This window comes from Cherax quadricarinatus, chromosome 37 (genome assembly GCF_038502225.1).
Source record: "Cherax quadricarinatus isolate ZL_2023a chromosome 37, ASM3850222v1, whole genome shotgun sequence".
NCBI lineage: Eukaryota > Metazoa > Arthropoda > Malacostraca > Decapoda > Parastacidae > Cherax > Cherax quadricarinatus.
Window position 1 is genome coordinate 11,971,392 of NC_091328.1, and position 22,077 is coordinate 11,993,468.

The window sequence follows — 22,077 nt, forward strand, 5'->3', positions numbered from 1 at the left end:
AGTTTAAGATACATTGGATTGAAGGCTTCATACTAGCCCCCTCAAGGAAGGTTCCTTGATGCTGGTGATGGGCTGTTGATTTAGGGAATTGGATCTGTTCTTCAGTTCCCTGAATTAAACTTGAATACCATCCACATTTCCCCCTCAGGTGATGTATAATCCTACGGGTTTAGCGTTTCCCCCTTGATTATAATAATAATAATAATTCATACTACCTAGGTGCTAAGTAAAAAGCATGTGAAATGGGTATCTTTATTCCCAAAAAGTTTCACCTACAGATTAGGCTCCTTTAGTCAGATACAGAAGTGACTAAATATGGAGACAGCAGAGGCAGTGGAAAAGTGAAGATGATGTGAGCAGGCGCTAAGCGTTGAAAAGATATCTGAGGTGGAGAAGTCCTTCAACCCTCTGGCTGGAGAAGACTTAAGCTTTTTGGCTTATCGATATTATATATCACCAGGGGCAGCACCATGGGGGGATGGGCTTGGGAGGCTTCATCCCCAAAATGAAATAGAATATATAATAACTGTTTCAAAACACAGCTAGCCCCATCCACTTCAAGCTAGATAGTCACTCCTAATCCCTCCCAAGCACAGAAATTTGGCACTGCCAAATTTAATATAGGTGAATTTAATATATTATACAGCCCAGGATCAATAAGACACTCATGACAAAATACAAGGTGTGTGGACAGAGAGAGGGCCATACATGAGTTTTATCTTAGTGTCCAAATCTCTAACCTGTCAAAGATGCCTCCATGCAAACCTTATAGGATATGGAAAAACACCTCATTGTTGTTTATAAGTTATCTGAAATCTTGATGTTGTATCCACGTTTTGTATTGATTAGATGTAAATACCAAACTGACAAATGTTTTATTGTTTTTATTTTTTAGTAGTAATAGATAATTTTCTGAGATTGTATTCTTACTGTACAGTGGTACCTCGGGATATGAACAACACAAAACTCAAACAATTATGTAAGGGTATTTATGTAAGTGTTTTTGTAAGTGTATTTTTGGGGGTCTTGGCTGTCCCAGATCTACAAAAGTTCTTAACATGAGGAAGAAGCTTGGTATTTCTAGTATCAGTGATAGGATTGTTGAGATTAACACTGTACTCTGTATTAGAATGTTGAGAAACGAACCAGACACTGTCACAATGAATCTTACCAAGTGTCTAGAGGTAAATACACACAGATCTAAATGGATTGTGAAAATGTGCAATTGCATTAAGTTTTATAACCTGCATGAACTGTATCACTATAGGCAACAAGAGCATTTCACCCCTCCGTGGAAGATGTGTTCATTTAATATCACATACCTACAAGTCCCTCCCAAGAAGCTCATTGCTAGTAATCCCTTCCTTAATTCTCTTGTTAGAGCAACTGCTCAAGAAGAAATTTCTCACCTAGCTGGTAGTAATAAGTTATCACAAGTTATATACACTGATGGATCTAAACAGGAGTCTTCTGGCAGGGCTGCATCTGCTCTTGTTGCCACCTCCCTAGTTAAGAACGATAATAAATTTGTTGAGTTAGGCATAAGAATTAACAACTGGGCATCTACACTGCAAACTGAATTGTTTGCAATCCTAATGGCGCTAAAGCTAACCTATGACACTGAGCTTGATTCTATCATCATTACTGATTCTATGTCATCATTGAAGGCTCTTGACTCATATAATGACTACAACAACATGCTCATTGGAGAAGCCAGGTATAGATACTCAAAAATTAGGGACAAAGGAATTAATGTACAATTGCTATGGATCCCATCACACATTGGATTACTCCTTCATGATAAAGTTGATATGTTAGCCAAGAAGAGTACCCAGAAGGAGAATGTAGAATATAACTTTGGTATAACTGTGTCTAGCATTAGGAATAATATTAGGAGAGAAGCAAATAATGAAAATGATTGTTATAGGAATGCAGTTAGAAGCCTGAGTAGATCTATAACCCACTATGATAACATGAATGTAGATAAGTATGTTTATGGAGCAACTTGCAATGTGAACAGACTGACTGATGTTGTAGTGGCCAGGCTTAGGCTTGGTTACAAGTACTTCTGGCAGTTTAGGAGACACACAGATGATGATCAAACTAAATGTAAATTATGTGATCAGGCATATGGTCACTCTCTTGAACACTATGTGCTTAATTGTCCACTTATTGAGGAATACAGAGACAGACAGTATAATAACCTATGTGACATGTCAAGATATCTTATTAATGAAAATAAGATACCAGATATACAAAGCAAATTTCCTAAATTTGCTTGTAACAGATAAGTGAACTATAGATATGTAGATATAAATCCATATGTATTCCTGTTAACCCTTTGGGGCCTAGTTCCTAGGCCTTTTGTGTATCCATATGCTCTCCCGCTACCTTCCACAGGATGGATATGGGGTGCACAATAAACTAGCCACTTCGGTGGCAAAATCTAATCTAATCTCTAATCTGAAACAGATTAATCTAATTTACATTATTCCTTATGGGAACAAATTCGTTCGGTATCGGCACTCGAACAACCTTCTGAAACGAATTAAGTTCGTATCCCGAGGTACCACTGTACTTTATAGAACAACTATACAAAGTAATTGTAAAATACAAAGTGACTAATAGTCCTTCCTAGTGATATAATAATGCTCAGTAGGGTCTGACAGACCCACTGTGACCTATAATCCTGCTTTTTTTTTTTCGCTACCACTCACAGGATGAGCATGGGGTGCACAATAACTAGCCGCTCAGGCAGTACATCTAATTAACTAACCTATAATACTGTTAAAGAATAAAAAGGCACAATACCATAACTGGAACAAACACAAATAATCCACACACAGGACTAGTTATTGGTCCAAGTCAGACCAAAACATCGTCATAAGTTTCATTCTCCTATGTGCGAGTTATTTGTGTACTATCATGTTATTGGCAGACTTGGATTTACACCACCCAGGTGCTGTATAGCTCTCACATTTTTGTTGTACTTGCAGATTTATACCACCCACATGCAGTTTAGCTATAAGGTACATAATGTTGGAGTTAAAGGTTTATACTGCCCTGGTGCTGTACAGCCCTCATGTGCTGGATTTAAGGGTTTACACAACCCAGATGCTGTATAACTCATATGTTTGTTGTATTTAATGATTTATACCACCCAGATAAAATATATCTATATGTTACGACACAGGTACCGGGCGATGTCCGAGATGCCTGGGTAGCCAGTTAAGCTTGTTGCACATTCCAGAAACATAAATGACGGTGTCAGTAAACTCTATTTTATCCGTTCATTTTTCACCCAGAATGTTACTCATGGTGCACTAAATAGGATAACAAGCCTAGTGAATTTGCTAGAATATAGCCAGAATGCAGCCAAGGTTCAAAGCAGGGAGACAATGCCCTGAAAGACAGTGGTTATATGGCATACTGCTGGCAGCTCGTGCATATGCCCCAGGGTATTATCCCAAGCATGCCTTGCAGCTTTAACAAGGCATTTTCAAGTAACAAGACATTGTTCAGCAACAGATACTCATAACCCAGCTGCCACTCACTGGTGTATAATAGCTGCAGCAGGTACCACCAGTGATGTTTCACCTAGCATCACAGCCTGCGTCAGGACACCAAGGGTCTATTCCCAAAAAGAGGTAATTTCAATTTGTCAAGCCCTAGTTTCCAAACCTGGAAAAATTTTGCATTGCACTGGGTGAAGCTCAATGAATGGTTACAGTTACATGCAGTAATGAATATCCCTGCATTGTGCCATCAGTTTTCAGAAAGCCATCAATGCCAAATTCCCAAACTGCAAGTGGATAACGTTACAGCTGGAATAAGCAGTGGATGCCGTAGGAGGCACTGTATGCAATGTTCCCTATGCTACTGTTATGTGGGATAAGTTTTTCAAAAGAATGCATTAGATTATGAATTTAGGTACCCCTCTTGTGATTACAGCATATCAGAATATATATATTGATGCATAAAATCATGATGGGCTTGAGCAAACCTATTTTGAATGGTAATAATGAGGCAGTTAATTTAAGTGCTAAACTTCTAAGGGTTGTACAGCACTGTGGGAAGTGATGGGAGAAAATAAGAATGTCATTGTAACTCAAACCCCAAAATGCATGATTTTATGGTAATTTGTTCGAAGACCATGGAAATGCAACTTTTACTGTACCTCGGACTTGGAATTGCCAGTGTGGTGGTGGGAAAAAGGATGGCGGAGGTTACTGGTTGGAAGGATAAGCTTCTTCTAACCACAGCTTCTTGGGAAAAAACTGTCCAGAGCTCTTTGTTTCTGGTGCTTTCTTCTAAAGCTTTTAAAATTGGATAAAACATTATCTTCAAAAAAACACAGGAAGTGAGTTCAGTCTTATGATTATTTTCTCACCTTCCCAATGAGTAAATAATTTTCCTGAATTTCTGCAATGTTATCCTATAGTCATCTTCCCCACTGTCCTTCTCTTCCAGCTTCCCTATTCTTGGCATTCCTCTGTTGTCAACTCCTGTGTGTGGTCCTACACAAACTCCTCCACATCCTCTTCACCAACTTCTAGCCCCACTGCCTCACCAAGGGCAACAATCTCCTGGTTTACATCCTCCTCAGATTCAAATCCTTCAAAGTCATAGGTGATTGAAGGCCACAAGTTCTTCCAGGCTGCACTGAGGCACCGAGTGGAAACTTCATTCTAGGAATTCACTATGAGCCTCACATAATCTTAAGATATTGAACTTAGTTTTCCAGAATTTCTTGAGGCTGATGACTCCATTTCCTGAAGTCTCTGAAAGCACTTAGCAAATATCTTGGTGTAAATCTTCTCAAAATTTGAAATCACTTGCTGGTCCACAGGCTGAAGCAGAGAAGTTGCACTGGGTAGGAAGAATTTAACTGTAACAAAGCTCAATTCTGCCTCTAGAGATTGAGCAAGTTGTGAATCATGTCATGTAACAGTGCCTTTAGAGGAAGTTCGTTGATCTGAAGGTAGCTCTTGACTGACAGACAAAACACTGAAGAATTGTCTTATCATCCAGGCCTTGCTGCAATGACCACTGTACACATATCTCAAATTTTTCATCGCAATTCAAAACTTGGTTCCTTTATGAGGGTAAATTGTAACTCAAAATTATCATTACTCAAGATCATTGTAACTCAAGGAACCACACATATCAATTCTTCCAACTGTTTACCACAATAATATATTCTTTTATTTTTTCACTGTTGTCCTGTTTCCTTAGACTGATATATTATATTTTGAATGAAGGCCCACTAACTCACAGTAAGAAATTAGAATTAATTACTAAGTACAATAGAATACCTTATTATATAAATTGTGCAAATAATACTGGATATTGAAATGGTAACCTTGTACTTGCAAGTCCAAGACTATGCTAACCTTAGTATATAAATTTTTATGTAGATAGTCTCAATTACTGCTCAACCAACTATATAACAGAAATCTAAACATCACACAGGCATCATGGATAAAATATCAGATCAATTGTCCATCAGTCCTATCTGTGATATCAATATATTCTCAGTTCAAGGACAGAGGTGATGGTCAACTGTACTCGGATCTTCATAGGCCCAATGCAGTGTGAAGTTTAAAAGGCTTATAAAATAAATTTACTAATGTCGTATAAAAGTCGTTACTGTACCTGCATTTATTTATTATGCTTTTTCTCCATTCCTCAATAAAGAACATATTTTTCATAATAGGCCTTACTACATAAAAACAATACTGCAAAATATAGAATACTTCATGGCTTTTAACACTTTTAGAAAAACTTGAACTACAAGCATAATCACAAAATTTAATACATACAAATTAAAAAGTTTTGTAAGTTTATCTAATTACTGTTTCTTTTTACCCACTGGAATAATAAAAGTTTTTTGGAGTGTGCTATCATAGGAACATGCTTGTTTGGAAAACCCTTCAAATGAATTATCATTACTTTTAAAAATAATCTGGTGTATTATCCGGGATGCTTCTACTAGTGCTTCAGTGATGTTTTCTCCACAATATTCTTCCAGAAGAGAGCATACAACATCCACAAACACTGAACCTAAATAGAATGAGACAATTTACATTAGGTTTTTTTTCATATGTAACTGTGCTATAATTATATTTACAAGAAAAAACAAAACTATGTACTTCTTTTTAAACCCATGGATATATAGTGTTAAGTGTTGAGTTAGTATGGTTGGGTGTGTGGAAATATTATTATTTTTGTTATTATTATTAAAGTTTTTTAAAAAATTACAGCTTAGAGGTAAGCCATATTTTGTAGCTTGGTTTATGTGTGGGATGACATGCAATATATGCTACTGCGGCTGCTACTATTACTTCTGCTGCCACCACCACTACACCTACTACTACTCCTACCATCACTACTACTGCTACTATTACCACCACCACCTCCACTAAAAGATAATGAACTGGATCATGCCCAGTTGAATTTGGTTTACAAAACTGTAGAACAGCCATTTTCACTGAAAAGGCAGGGCTCTGCATAACCAGATTTGATGTAGTCTTCAAAGAAAGGCAGTCACCAAAGGATTAAGTCTTGAAGCATAAGAACATATCTCATCTGGCTTTGCTGCAGTAGGCAGACACCCACATAAACCTGTGGCAAATTCAGTAATTGTAACAAGTGAAGTGTGGCAGCTTCCTGTAAAATCAACAGATAAATGATATACAGTGGTACCTGGGGATACGAAATTAATTCGTTCCAGAAGGCTGTTCGAGTGCCAATACCGAATAAATTTAGTCCCATAAGGAATAATGTAAATTAGATTAATCCGTTTCAGACCCCCAAAAATACACTTACAAAAGCACTTTCATAAATACACTTACATAATTGTTCGAGTTTTGAGCTGTTCATATCCCGAGGTACCACTGTACTTCTTAGTTCCAAGTTAGGCAGAAACATAGTTCTTCAGCCATTCCATGAGGATCTGCTTTTTCTATGCCAACAATGAGAAGCACAGGATCCAAGGTAAGTGAAAGTCTGCCTGCAAGCTTCTGTGCACATTTTCACACTGTGCTTACAGGAAAAGTGACCCAGAGATTGGAGACAAGCTTTCCAGCAGGTTTTCTGAGCATAGGCCAGTATGGTGGTACCAGTAGCTTCCTCAGGCAGCACTTGAGTCAGATTACTCAGTCACAGCCTAGAATTTACTGAGGCATGCATTTATGAATATGCACCTGGAGATGACTACAGTAAAAAAAAAAAAAAGGCTTAACTAAAATAAGTGAGCACAACAATGATGGAAGAATCTGAGAGGAGGTAAGAAAGAAAAGCATATTGCATAGAGAGAAGACATACTTTAACTACCATCGAGAATGGCAAAGTGATTAGCCAAAAAAAAAAAAAAAAAAAGTTATGACAATAGGATCACTACTGTGATGATTATCTACCAGTGTTTAGCTGACAACACACAAGATAAGTAGATAAGTGGAGGAGGAAACCAAGAAGCTGATGCAAGAATCTTTACAAGTCCTTACATACCCATGGGTCAAAACCCATGGGTATTTCTTGTGTTGTGCCCATGGGTATTTCTTCTTTTGTCCCCACAGGTCTTGCTGCAATCTTGTAGGGAGTCACATGTCATGGTTAGAATTACAGCTTAGGGCACTGTAGCTGTAGTGTACAATGAAATGTATGAAGCTCTTGCACATCTTATAGTTTTAGAAATATGAACAAAGATGGTGAGTGTTGTCTGAAACTGGAATTCACAAGGGTTTTGACTGCTGACTTTTGTTTAATATGAAGTTTGATGTAATTATTAATACTGTGAAAGGATAACTTATACAGTACTGCAGAGACAATAACACAAACTATTCACATGATTAGAATGGTCTTATGGTAACTAGTCAAGAAAACCTTTTAATAATGAGCATAAAAACTAAGGATTAGGCATTAATAAATTAGCGTGGAAATATTTGCAATAAATATGTCTCGGTATGGGTTATAATGTTACAGGTAAAAAGTTATTTATATCATATACAGTACTATAAACAAGTTATAATTACCTGGTATATAAAGTACTACATTACCTTCATCTTTGCTTCGAAAGGAATATCTTGTAGGAAGAGTTGCATTAACAACAAGACGGTCAACCTCATAGTGGACATTCTCAATGTCCAGAGAAGAGTCTGGAATTTTTATATTTGCGCGATGTTTTGCATCTGCACTTGATGGACGGCCACCTGTACATTATGAGTTACTTTAGTATTAGCCCTTCAGCAGAGTTTATTTGAGGCTTGTGAAGAACTCTTTATCCAAGGAATTGGAGCTATTCTCCCTTTTCCTGGATCAAATGTGATTATTTCCCATTTCCCAGATGCTTCATGAACCCTATGAGCTTAGCATTATCCCATATACAGTATACAGGTAATTAAAATAACAATAACATTCTTTTATTAATACATTGGCCGTTTCCCACTGCGGTAGGGTGATCAGAAAAAGAAGAAACACTTTCATGAAATCACAACTCTCCTATCTTCATCAACACTTAACACTTCCTCAAAATACTCCCTTCATCTTCTCGATACCTCCAACTCTCCATCTAATGATTCTCCTCTCCTATTTTTTAACTGGCAAATCCACTTGTTCCCTAGGCTTTCTTAATTTGTTACTCTCACTCCAAAACTTTTTCTTATTCTCAGTAAAATTTGTTGACAGCATCTCACCCACTCTCTCATTTGCTCTTCTTTTACATTCCTTCACCACTCTCTTAAACTCTCTTTTTATCTCCATATACTCTTTCCTCCCTACATCACTTATACTTTGTAAAAATCTCTCATATGCTAACTTTTTCTCTTTTACTACTCTCTTTTCCTCATCATTCCACCATTTTCTCTTCCCTTCTGCACCCATTTTCCTGTAACCGCATGCTTCTGATAAACACACTAACACTACATTTTTAAATCTATCACATACCTAATGCAACTGAATGAAAGATGATAAATGTGTTTTCATCTTCGGGTCACCCTGCCTTAGTGAGAGACAGCCATTTAAGTTAAAGAAAACTTTCCCAGTGATAATAATAATTTCCAATTTAAAGTAGGCCATAAACAAGGATGTGTGATATCACTATGGCTATTTAACATGTTTTTAGATGGGGTTGTCAAAGATGTGTGTTGGGGGAAGGTGTGGGATTAAAAAATAATGAAGCCAATACATGTGGGAGTTGCCATAGTTGCTCTTTGCTAATGATATAGTTCTTTTGGGAGATTCTGAAGAGAAGTTGTGAAGGTTGGTGGAGTAACTGAGAAGTATGTAAAGGAAGAAATTTAAAAGTGAACCTTTGAAAAAAAAAAAAAAGCAAGTTAATGAAAGTAATAAACAGTCTTGGCAGTGTAAGAGTTGATATCAGATTGGAGGAAAGAAGTATGGAGAAAATAAATGTACTGTATTCAGATCTTTGGAAGTGGACATGTTGGCAGATGAGTATGAAAGACAAGGTCAGCCATAGAAGAGGCAAAGGGGAAAAAGTAGTGAGTGTGCTGAAGAATCTGCGGAAAGAAAAAATGAAAAGTTTATCTATTGAGATGCAAAAAAAACAAAAAAAAAAAAAAACTTGCTCTAACTCCTTTGGGTTACCCTTTATAAGGAATAAGCTTTCTGTTTCTGACAGGGCCACTAAAGGCTGGCCATCAGGTAAATACATTATTTATTTATTTTTTTTTTTTTTTTTTTTTTTATTATCACACCGGCCGATTCCCACCAAGGCAGGGTGGCCCGAAAAAGAAAAACTTTCACCATCATTCACTCCATCACTGTCTTGCCAGAAGGGTGCTTTACACTACAGTTTTTAAACTGCAACATTAACACCCCTCCTTCAGAGTGCAGGCACTGTACTTCCCATCTCCAGGACTCAAGTCCGGCCTGCCGGTTTCCCTGAATCCCTTCATAAATGTTACTTTGCTCACACTCCAACAGCACGTCAAGTATTAAAAACCATTTGTCTCCATTCACTCCTATCAAACACGCTCACACATGCCTGCTGGAAGTCCAAGCCCCTCGCACACAAAACCTCCTTTACCCCCTCCCTCCAACCCTTCCTAGGCCGACCCCTACCCCGCCTTCCTTCCACTACAGACTGATACACTCTTGAAGTCATTCTGTTTCGCTCCATTCTCTCTACATGTCCGAACCACCTCAACAACCCTTCCTCAGCCCTCTGGACAACAGTTTTGGTAATCCCGCACCTCCTCCTAACTTCCAAACTACGAATTCTCTGCATTATATTCACACCACACATTGCCCTCAGGCATGACATCTCCACTGCCTCCAGCCTTCTCCTCGCTGCAACATTCATCACCCACGCTTCACACCCATATAAGAGCGTTGGTAAAACTATACTCTCATACATTCCCCTCTTTGCCTCCAAGGACAAAGTTCTTTGTCTCCACAGACTCCTAAGTGCACCACTCACTCTTTTTCCCTCATCAATTCAATAAAACCCATCCGCTGTTGCAAGCATTATACAGATACAATTAATAATAGTATAGCATTCTTCTATATACAGGGTGAATGGCCTTTAGTGGAGAACATCCTAAGTATTTCACCACACTCCAGGAGTTAAAAGCAGGGGGAACACCAAGGTGGGGCTTGGGAGGCTTCAGCCACAAAATAAAAATACATAGTGATAATAATGCTTTAAAACAAATCTTGTCCCCACTTCACACCAGATAGCCACCTCTAAGACCCCAGTACAGGAATTCTGGTGCCACCCTTGGTTAACAGACTCTTGAAATATATGAAAAATTTCATATCATATTTTGGCTATCACATGTAGTAGTGGCCACTTATTTGTGTGAAAAGATTTAAGATTTTTTTTTTTTCAACAAGTCGGCCATCTCCCACCGAGGCAGGGTGACCCAAAAAGAAAATACTTTCATCATCATTCAACACTTTCACCTCACTCACACATAATCACTGTTTTTGCAGAGGTGTTCAAAACACAACAGTTTAGAAGTATATACGTATAAAGATACACAACATATCCCTCCAAACTGCTAATATCCCGAACCCCTCCTTTAGAGTGCAGGCATTGTGCTTCCCATTTCCAGGACTCAAGTCCAGCTATATAAAAATAACCGGTTTCCCTGAATCCCTTCACTAAATATTACCCTGCTCACACTCCAACAGATCGTCAGGTCCCAAATACCATTCGTCTCCATTCACTCCTATCGAACACGCTCATGCACGCCTGCTGGAAGGCCAAGCCCCTCGCCCACAAAACCTAGCCTTACCCCTTCCTTCCAACCTTTTCGAGGACAACCCCTACCCCGCCTTCCTTCTACAGATTTAAATGCTCTCCATGTCATTCTACTTTGATCCATTCTCTCTAAATGACCAAACAACCTCAACAACCCCTCTTCAGCCCTCTGACTAATACTTTTATTAACTCCACACCTTCTCCTAATTTCTACACTCTGAATTTTCTGCATAATATTTACACCACACATTGCCCTTAGACAGGACATCTCCACTGCCTCCAACTGCCTCCTCGCTGCTGCATTCACAACCCAAGCTTCACACCCATATAAGAGTGTTGGTACTACTGTATTTTCATACATTCCCTTCTTTCCCTCCATAGATAACATTTTTTGCCTCCACATATTCCTCAACGCACCACTTACCTCACCTTTTTTCCCTCATCAATTCTATGATTAACCTCATCCTTCATAAATCCATCTGCCGACAAGTCAACTCCCAAATATCTGAAAACATTCACTTCTTCCATACTCCTCCCCAATTTGATATCCAATTTTTCTTTATCTAAATCATTTAATACCCTCATCACCTTACTCTTTTCTATGTTCACTTTCAACTTTCTACCTTTACACACACTCCCAAACTCATCCCCTAACCTTTGCAATTTTTCTTTAGAATCTCCCATAAGCACAGTATCATCAGCAAAAAGTAACTGTGTCAATTCCCATTTTGTATTTGATTCCCCATAATTTAATTAATCCCACCCCTCTCCCGAACACCCTAGCATTTACTTCTTTTACAACCCCATCTATAAATATATTAAACAACCATGGTGACATTACACATCCCTGTCTAAGACCTACTTTTACCGGGAAGTAGTCTCCCTCTCTTCTACACACCCTAACCTGAGCCTCACTATCCTCATAAAAACTCTTTACAGCATTTAGTAACTTACCACCTATTCCATATACTTGCAACATCTGCCACATTGCTCCCCTATCCACTCTATCATATGCCTTTTCTAAATCCATAAATGCAGTAAAAACTTCCCTACCTTTATCTAAATACTGTTCACATATATGCTTCAATGTAAACACTTGATCTACACATCCCCTACCCACTCTGAAACCTCCTTGCTCATCCGCAATCCTACATTTTGTCTTACCTCTAATTCTTTCAATAATAACCCCACCGTACACTTTTCCTGGTATACTCATTAAACTTATTCCTCTATAATTTTTACAATCTGTTTTGTCCCCCTTCCCTTTATATAAAGGGACTATACATGCTCTCCGCCAATCCCTAGGTACCTTCCCCTCTTTCATACATTTATTAAACAAAAGCACCAACCACTCCAACACTATATCCCCCCCCCTGCTTTTAACATTTCTGTCATGATCCCATCAGTTCCAGCTGCTTTACCCCCTTTCATTCTACATAATGCCTCAAGTACCTCCCCCACACTTACATATTTAATAAGCAAAAAAAAAATAAAATGAAAGTACAGTGGTACCCCGAGTTTCGTACTGCTCCCAACTCTAACAATTATGTAAGTGTATTATTGTAAGTGTATTTTTGGGGGTCTGAAACAAACTAATCTAATTTGCATTATTCCTTATGGGAACAAATTCGTTCGGTAACGGCACTTGAACAGCCTTCTGGAGCGAATTATGTACGAAACTCTAGGTAGCACTGTACTGCATAACAAGAAAAGAAGAAAAAAGAGAGAAACATAGCTAAACCTTTACTCTTACAGTAAGTTTCTTGCTGCCAGTGATGGTCTCTCAATCCAAGGAACTGAACCTTTCCTTCCCTTCCTTGGATTGAACCTGTATACTTCCTGTGTAATCCCTACAGGTTACTTGCTCCCCCATGAATGTAATGATAATCTAATAGTTAAACCCTTACCTTTTTTAACTACAGGAATGGTCTTTTCTCCTCGGCAAGCTGCCATGAAGAAAATTTTAGGTTTTTTGATGAAGTTGGCTGGCTTTGAAAAATTATCAATAAATTCTTCCCTTAAGTATATCTCATCATTAGGAAGTTTTAGTTCAGTTTCATTGCCATGACTAACAAACCAGTACACAATGGAGTCATAATAACGATACTTTGGCTTCTGTAGTTCTAATTCGTAAGATTCAATGGTCTTCACACTAGGATTTTCCTCAATTTTGACTGTGAAACCAAGAATATTTTCAAATAATTTTTTTATCTTGGCTATTTCACTGCTAGCTCCTTCTCTGTTTTCACTAACACAAAAGACAATGCATAATCCAGAAGGATGGCATTCTCCTGGATAGTTTCTTAGCTTGTATAACAAGCTGGTGATTATCTGTTTCTCTTCCTTGGTGCTGTTTTGATTAAGTTCTTTGAAAGCGTCTTTCAGTTTATCTGTGTACAAACGGTTCAGCATATTACCGTCTTCCATCAACCTAATTATGAAGAAGAACAGTGCTTCTTTCAGTCCTTCATGTGTCAGTTGGTCTATTGTAATGCTGGCAAGTAAGTCCTTGTCAATGCCACTAGAAAAACTTTTGTTAGTTTTCATTATATTTAACAATTTAAAAACAAGTGTAGGTGTCAAACTATCACACATGTGAATCATAAACAAATTTTCTGCATATATAAAAAATGTACCATTTCTTTCATCTTGAGTAAGCAATGCTTTATCTTGAACCTTCTTTAGTTTCTCGTCTAGACACTGGTATTCAATTCCCAAGTAATGACAGGCCTGTGTCAAGGTAAGAAGATCCTCATCTGCCTTTCTTAAACCTCTACTCGAAGATGCTGTACCACTTGGAAGAGCCAGTGTGGGATAATCTCTGCACTGCTCACCACGTTTCAGCAAAATATTAATAATCTGATGATGACCCTTTTCTTTGTCTTTCAGAATGGACAGGAAAACATTTTTTGCTTCCTGTGCAGCTTCTGTGTTTTGCTCCTGAAACTCTTCTGTTGCTCCTGTGCTCCTGTCACCATTGTCTAAAAGAAATAGTAATTTAGCTAATTTTCCAAGTGGAGTAGTTTTGAGTTTCAATACCTTGATTTTATCTGAAATAGAAAAAAGGTTTATCAAGTATTGCAATAGATTAAATGGACATTAGGAATAATTTTGTCTTCTTTATTGCATTTTCCAATATCAGAAAAATTAAAATATTTTTTATTATAAATTAAAATACCATAGTCATTATTCAGTTCTAGAGTAAGATTATAAATGTGCACCCTCTATAAACTATCAAGACCATGATGATGGTTCTCTGAACTATGATGATGGTTCTCTGAACCATTTATCTACATATCAAGGCCATTCATGCATTTTTTGTTGAGGTTTTGTTAACCACAAACCTCAAGTGTCTGCACATTTTTATTACACTGTTTGCCATATTTATTTTCAACTGTATCTGCCCTTCTTTCTAATAGAAATTGCCCTGAAATATGCCCTTGTCTTACAGCTCATCTATAAGGATATATGCTGTAAATATTATGCAGAGAAATTGGAACAAAGAAATCAGATGGTGTGGGGTTACCTAGGTATAATTCAGAGGGCTGATGAGGGCTACTGACGTGTTTTGGACATTTGGAGAGGACATAACAAACTAGCATGACCAAGAAAGTTTATAAATTGGGGGTTGAAGGAAGGAGAGGTAGAAATCGTCCCTGGAAGGGCTGGAGGGAGGGGATAAGGGAGATTTGAGTGCTAGGGGCTTAGCATCCACCAGGTGTGTGTGTGTGTTAGAATGATCAGAGACAAGTGGTGTGTATTGCTTAACACTGCTGGTGTGTGAACAAGGTAATATTTATGAAGGGATTCAGGGGCAACCGGTAAACCGGATATGAGTCCTGGAGGTGACAAGAACAGTATCTATACTCTGAGGGACAGGTGGGACTGTTGTAATTCAGGTTCTTTAAACTGGAGACAAATGGTTTTTAATACTTGACGTGCTGTTGGAGTGTGAGCAAAGTAACATTTATGAAGGGGTTCAGGGAAACCGGCAGGCCGGACTTGAGTCCTGGAGATGGGAAGTACAGTGCCTGCACTCTGAAGGAGGGGTGTTAATGTTGCAGTTTAAAAACTGTAGTGTAAAGCACCCTTCTGGCAAGACAGTGATGGAGTGAATGATGGTGAAAGTTTTTCTTTTTCGGGCCACCCTGCCTTGGTGGGAATCGGCCAGTGTGATTAAAAAAAAAAAAAAAAAAAAAAATTCTACACTATAATTCAGAAACTACAAAGTATCTCCACCCCTTCTTCAGAGTACAGTCACTACACTTCCAATCTCCAGGACTCAAGCCCAGCTAATAGGTTTCCCTGAATCTCTTCATAAATGTTACTTTGCTAGCACTCCTTTTTCTGAAGGTGAGGGAGAGATGGCAAATGGGTAAAAAAAGAAATGTATATATATGGTGCTTGTCTTTCTTCATTTATTGACAGAAAGGTATCTTGAGATAGGCCGTACTCCTAGAGTAACCCACTCAGTGGGCTCTCTAATATCTGTGCTTCTGATTGTGAATTTGGTACTGGTGAAATAAACACATATGACTAGTGCAAGTCAGAGGGTGAACTTATACATGTAACACTCAGAAATATCAGGTGATTTGAAAGGGTCCCCATGATAAGATAAGAACTTGTTCACCTTGCTTTTGAATTATGCCCAGACAAGGTTTTTCACGATCAGAAATGCCTTACAACTTGATTTTTAACCAATCAGAGATTACACTACTTATTTGTAGGTAAAGGCAAAACTATCCTCACAATGCACCATCTTCATTCTTAATCTGTCATATTTTTTTTAAATTTTCCAGTAGTTGCACCCTATTAACTTCTGATATGATTCCAGTAAGATACCATAAGAGTAGTTTTATTATTATTATTATATTAGTGGGAAGCCCAAAGTCTGTCAGGGTCACAAAGTCCCTGTGAAATGGGAAGTAATCAGGTTTGTAGGGTGGGCTGAGGTTATGTAAAAAATTATCAATATCCACTATTCTAATAAATCATATTGTTAAAGTCATTATGATCTCTCAAAGCTTAACTTATTTCTCTATCAGGGTAATATTTAGTGAAGGAATTCAGGGAAACCAGTTATTTTTACATAGCCAGACTTGACTTCTGGAAATGGGAAGTACAATGACTGCACTTTAAAGGAGGGGTTTAGGATATAGGCAGTTTGGAGGGATGTGTAATAGGATGGTATATATATATATAACTGGGGCCCTGATATTACATTCTATATGGAGTTTATTATATTATTTCAGTTCACTTTTTATATTGTATTTTTATATATGCTTCTAAGCTGTTGTATCTGGGCCCCTCTGCAAAAACAGTGATAATGTATGAGTGAGGTGAAAGTGTTGAATGATGAAAGTATTTTCGTTTTGGGGATTTTCTTTCTTTTTGGATCACCCTGCCTAAATGGGAGACAGCTGACTTGTTGAAATTTACAACCCAAGCTTCACACCCAAATAAGAGTGTTGGTACTACTATACTTTCATACATTCCCTTCTTTGCCTCCATAGATAACGTTTTTTTGTCTCCACATATACCTCAACGCACCACTTGCCTTTTTTCCCTCATCAATTCTATGATTAACCTCATCCTTCATAGATCCACCGACACGTCAACTCCCAAATATCTGAAAACATTCACGCCTTCCATACTCCTTCTCCCCAATTTGATATCCAATTTTTCTTTATCTAAATAATTTGATATCCTCATCAACTTACTCTTTTCTATGTTCACTTTCAACTTTCTACCTTTACACACACTCCCAAACTTGTTCACTAACTTTTGCAATTTTTGTTTAGAATCTCCCATAAACACAGTATCATCAGCAAAAAGTAACTGTTTCAATTCCCATTTTGTATTTGATTCCCCATAATTTAATCCCCCCCCCTCTCCCAAACACCCTAGCATTTACTTCTTTTACAACCCCATCTATAAATATATTAACCCTTTTAGGGTCCAAGGCCAAAATCTGAAGTGGTGCCCCAGTGTCCAAGAATTTAAAAAAAGAAAATTGTTATTTTTTCTTATGAAATGTTAGAGAATCTTTTTGTGAAGGTAATAAAACAAAAAGTACGAAATTTGATGGAAAATTGACGAAATTATGCTCTCGCGAATTTTGATGTGTCAGCGATATTTATGAATCGGCGATTTTGCCGACTTTGACTCCCATTTTAGGCCAATTACATTATTCCAGTCGACCAAATTCTTAGCTATTTCACTAGTATTACTTCTATTCTATAGATTGAGCACAAGAAATCGCCAAGTCAACTGTTTTAACTACAAAATAAAGTGATCGGAAATTGGTAATTTGGCCAATTTAACACAAAGTTCAAAATATTCCAATTTCAAAATTGGGTCCAGAATAAACAATGTAAATATTCCTGGCACTAAACTAACATTTCCTCTGTTCATTAGTTATGTTTTGAGAATTTACAAATAAATTCCATTTTGATTTTTTATTCACATAATGAATTTTTATTCACACCAAAAAATAGAAGATTTACTGTTATGCAATATTGTAATAATTGTATAAATATCATCATCACATTTGTGAATGTATATTAGACCCACCAGCTGGCGTGTATTAGACGTGTGAGGTCGTTTGTTTCCTCTTGAATATTGGCAAAAATTTAACATTTCCGCTACTTTGAGCTCAGTTTCAAGCCATTTCCAGTGCTAAAACCAAACAAAATCATCTCTATTTCTGTAATATGTCTTCCATTCTATCAAATGAGACCAAGAAATCGCAAATACAACTATAAAAAACATAGAAAAAAACACTGCAAAGTCGCTGTTTTAATCGAAAATTAAGGTCTCAGTTTTTTTTCTCTCATTATACACAGTGTGCTGCAGGATTTGTTTTATGTGGTGCACACATACCACATATCTAGGCCCAAATTTACCACTCAGTTTATCAGAGTGAGCTGAGCTCATGGTGTAGATCTACTGTTTGGACCCTGAACGTAAAGCCGTAGATCTACGGGACAGACCCTGAAAGGGTTAAACAACCATGGTGACATTACACATCCCTGTCTAAGACCTACTTTTACCGGGAAGTAGTCTCCCTCTCTCCTACACACCCTAACCTGAGCCTCACTATCCTCATAAAAACTCTTTACAGCATTTAGTAACTTACCACCTATTCCATATACAGTGGACCCCCACTTAACGATCACTTCCCAATGCGACCAATTATGTATGTGTATTTATGTAAGTGCGTTTGTATGTGTATGTTTGGGGGTCTGAAATGGACTAATCTACTTCACAATATTCCTTATGGGAACAAATTCGGTCAGTACTGGCACCTGAACATACTTCTGGAATGAAAAAATATTGTTAACCAGGGGTCCACTGTACTTGCAACATCTGCCACATTGCTCCCCTATCCACTCTACCATATGCCTTTTCTAAATCCATAAATGCAATAAAAACTTCCCTACCTTTATCTAAATACTGTTCACATATATGCTTCAATGTAAACACTTGATCTACACATCCCCTACCCACTCTGAAACCTCCTTGCTCATCCGCAATCCTACAGTCTGTCTTACCTCTAATTCTTTCAATAATAACCCTACCGTACACTTTTCCTGGTATACTCAGTAAACTTATTCCTCTATAATTTTTACAATCTCTTTTGTCCCCCTTCCTTTTATATAAAGGGACTATACATGCTCTCCACCAATCCCTAGGTACCTTCCCCTCTTTCATACATTTATTAAACAAAAATACCAACCACTCCAATACTATATCTCCCCCTGCTTTTAACATTTCTGTCATGATCCCGTCAGTTCCAGCTGCTTTACCCCCTTTCATTCTACGTAATGCCTCACGCACCTTCCCCATACTCACATCCTGTTCTTCTTCACTCCTAAAAGATGGTATACCTTCCTGGCCAGTGCATGAAATTACCGCCTCCCTTTCTTCGTCGACATTTAAAAGTTCCTCAAAATATTCTCGCCATCTACCCAATACCTCCATCTCCCGATCTACTAACTCCCCTACTCTGTTTTTAACTGACAAATCCATTTGTTCCCTAGGCTTTCTTAACTTACCACACCACGGGTGGGGTTTGATCCCGTGGTCAGAGAGTCTCTCTGACCCCGGGCATATGACAGGGTGGATAGGGGGGCAATGTGGCAGATGTTGCAAGTGTATGGTGTAGGAGGTAGGTTACTGAAAGCAGTGAAGAGTTTTTACGAGGATAGTTAGGCTCAAGTTAGAGTATGTAGGAAAGAGGGAAATTTTTTCCCAGTAAAAGTAGGCCTTAGACAGGGATGTGTGATGTCACCGTGGTTGTTTAATATATTTATAGATGGGGTTGTAAGAGAAGTAAATGTGAGGGTCTTGGCAAGAGGCATGGAGTTAAAAGATAAAAAATCACACACAAAGTGGGAGTTGTCACAGCTGCTCTTTGCTGATGACACTGTGCTCTTGGGAGATTCTGAAGAGAAGTTGCAGAGATTGGTGGATGAATTTGGTAGGGTGTGCAAAAGAAGAAAATTAAAGGTGAATACAGGAAAGAGTAAGGTTATGAGGATAACAAAAAGATTAGGTGATGAAAGATTGAATATCAGATTGGAGGGAGAGAGTATGGAGGAGGTGAACGTATTCAGATATTTGGGAGTGGACGTGTCAGCGGATGGGTCTATGAAAGATGAGGTGAATCATAGAATTGATGAGGGAAAAAGAGTGAGTGGTGCACTTAGGAGTCTGTGGAGACAAAGAACTTTGTCCTTGGAGGCAAAGAGGGGAATGTATGAGAGTATAGTTTTACCAACGCTCTTATATGGGTGTGAAGCGTGGGTGATGAATGTTGCAGCGAGGAGAAGGCTGGAGGCAGTGGAGATGTCATGTCTGAGGGCAATGTGTGGTGTGAATATAATGCAGAGAATTCGTAGTTTGGAAGTTAGGAGGAGGTGCGGGATTACCAAAACTGTTGTCCAGAGGGCTGAGGAAGGATGGTTGAGGTGGTTCGGACATGTAGAGAGAATGGAGCGAAACAGAATGACTTCAAGAGTGTATCAGTCTGTAGTGGAAGGAAGGCGGGGTAGGGGTCGGCCTAGGAAAGGTTGGAGGGAGGGGGTAAAGGAGGTTTTGTGTGCGAGGGGCTTCGACTTCCAGCAGGCATGCATGAGCGTGTTTGATAGGAGTGAATGGAGACAAATGGTTTTTAATACTTGACGTGCTGTTGGAGTGTGAGCAAAGTAACATTTATGAAGGGATTCAGGGAAACCGGCAGGCCGGACTTGAGTCCTGGAGATGGGAAGTACAGTGCCTGCACTCTGAAGGAGGGGTGTTAATGTTGCAGTTTAAAAACTGTAGTGTAAAGCACCCTTCTGGCAAGACAGTGATGGAGTGAATGATGGTGAAAGTTTTTCTTTTTCGGGCCACCCTGCCTTGGTGGGAATCGGCCAGTGTGATAATAAAAAAAATAAATATATATATATACTTATATACATATATATACTTATATATACTTATTTATATATATATATGTATATATATATATGTATACATATATTATATATATATAATATATATATATTTATATATATATATATATATATATCATTTACATTATCATTTACACCTGGCACCCCAAACTTACCTACCACACCCTCTCTAAAAGTTTCTCCTACTTTAGCATTCAGGTCCCCTACCACAATTACTCTCTCACTTGGTTCAAAGGCTCCTATACATTCACTTAACATCTCCCAAAATCTCTCTCTCTCCTCTGCATTCCTCTCTTCTCCAGGTGCATACACGCTTATTATGACCCACTTCTCGCATCCAACCTTTACTTTAATCCACATAATTCTTGAATTTACATATATATATATATATATATATATATATATATGTGTGTATATATATATATATATATATATATATATATATATATATATATATATATATATATATATATATATATATATATATATATATATATATATATATATACAGTGGAACCTCAAATGTCGAACTTTCTTCAGTCCAGAAGCCTGTTCGAGAGCCTTTACCGAATGAATTTATTCCCATCAGGAACAATGTAAATCAGATTAGTCCATTTCAGACCCTCAAAAATACACTTATAAAAGCACTTACAAAAATACACTTATAAAAGCACTTACAAAAATACACTTACATAATTTGTTGTGTTGGGAGCAGTTCGATTTTTGAGATTCCACTGTATGTATGTATGTATGTATGTATGTATGTATGTATGTATGTATATATGTATATATATATATATATATATATCTAGGTAGTAGGTTGGTAGACAGCAACCGCCCAGGGAAGTACTACCGTCCTGCCAAGTGAGTGTAAAACGAAAGCCTGTAATTGTTTTACATGATGGTAGGATTGCTGGTGTCCTTTTTTCTGTCTCATGAACATGCAAGATTTCAGGTACGTCTTGCTACTTCTACTTACACTTAGGTCACACTACACATACATGTACAAGCACATATATACACACCCCTCTGGGTTTTCTTCTATTTTCTTTCTAGTTCTTATTCTTGTTTATTTCCTCTTATCTCCATGGGGAAGTGGAACAGAATTCTTCCTCCGTAAGCCATGCGTGTTGTAAGAGGCAACTAAAATGCCGGGAGCAAGGGGCTAGTAACCTCTTCTCCTGTATATATTACTAAATGTAAAAGGAGAAACTTTCGTTTTTCCTTTTGGGCCACCCCACCTCGGTGGGATACGGCCGGTGTGTTGAAAGAAAGAAAGATATATATATATATATATATATATATATATATATATATATATATATATATATATATATATAGGATGTATAGGAGCCTTTGAACCGAGTGAGAGAGTAATTGTGGTATGGGACC

General features: G+C 37.9%; 1 protein-coding gene across 4 annotated transcripts in view; it reads right to left on the minus strand.

Annotated features, from left to right (window-relative positions):
• Window positions 1-238: 238 nt before the first annotated feature.
• LOC128704105 (uncharacterized) overlaps window positions 239-22,077 on the minus strand; it is a 41,835-nt gene continuing 19,996 nt past the window's right edge. Inside the window, exons 4-7 of one of the 4 annotated variants that reach the window (XR_011392858.1) lie at window positions 13,135-14,277; window positions 8,058-8,210; window positions 4,178-6,063; window positions 239-1,505 (exon numbers count right to left, since the gene is read on the minus strand). Coding sequence is in view for 3 of the 4 variants with exons in the window: in XM_070091888.1 (XP_069947989.1) it covers window positions 5,852-6,063; window positions 8,058-8,210; window positions 13,135-14,277 (1,508 nt within the window). In the remaining variant the exon portion in view is untranslated. Of the gene's footprint in view, window positions 6,064-6,130; window positions 6,625-8,057; window positions 8,211-13,134; window positions 14,278-22,077 lie in introns of those variants that run through there. The other 3 variants (XM_070091889.1, XM_070091888.1, XM_070091890.1) reach the window with 3 other exon arrangements.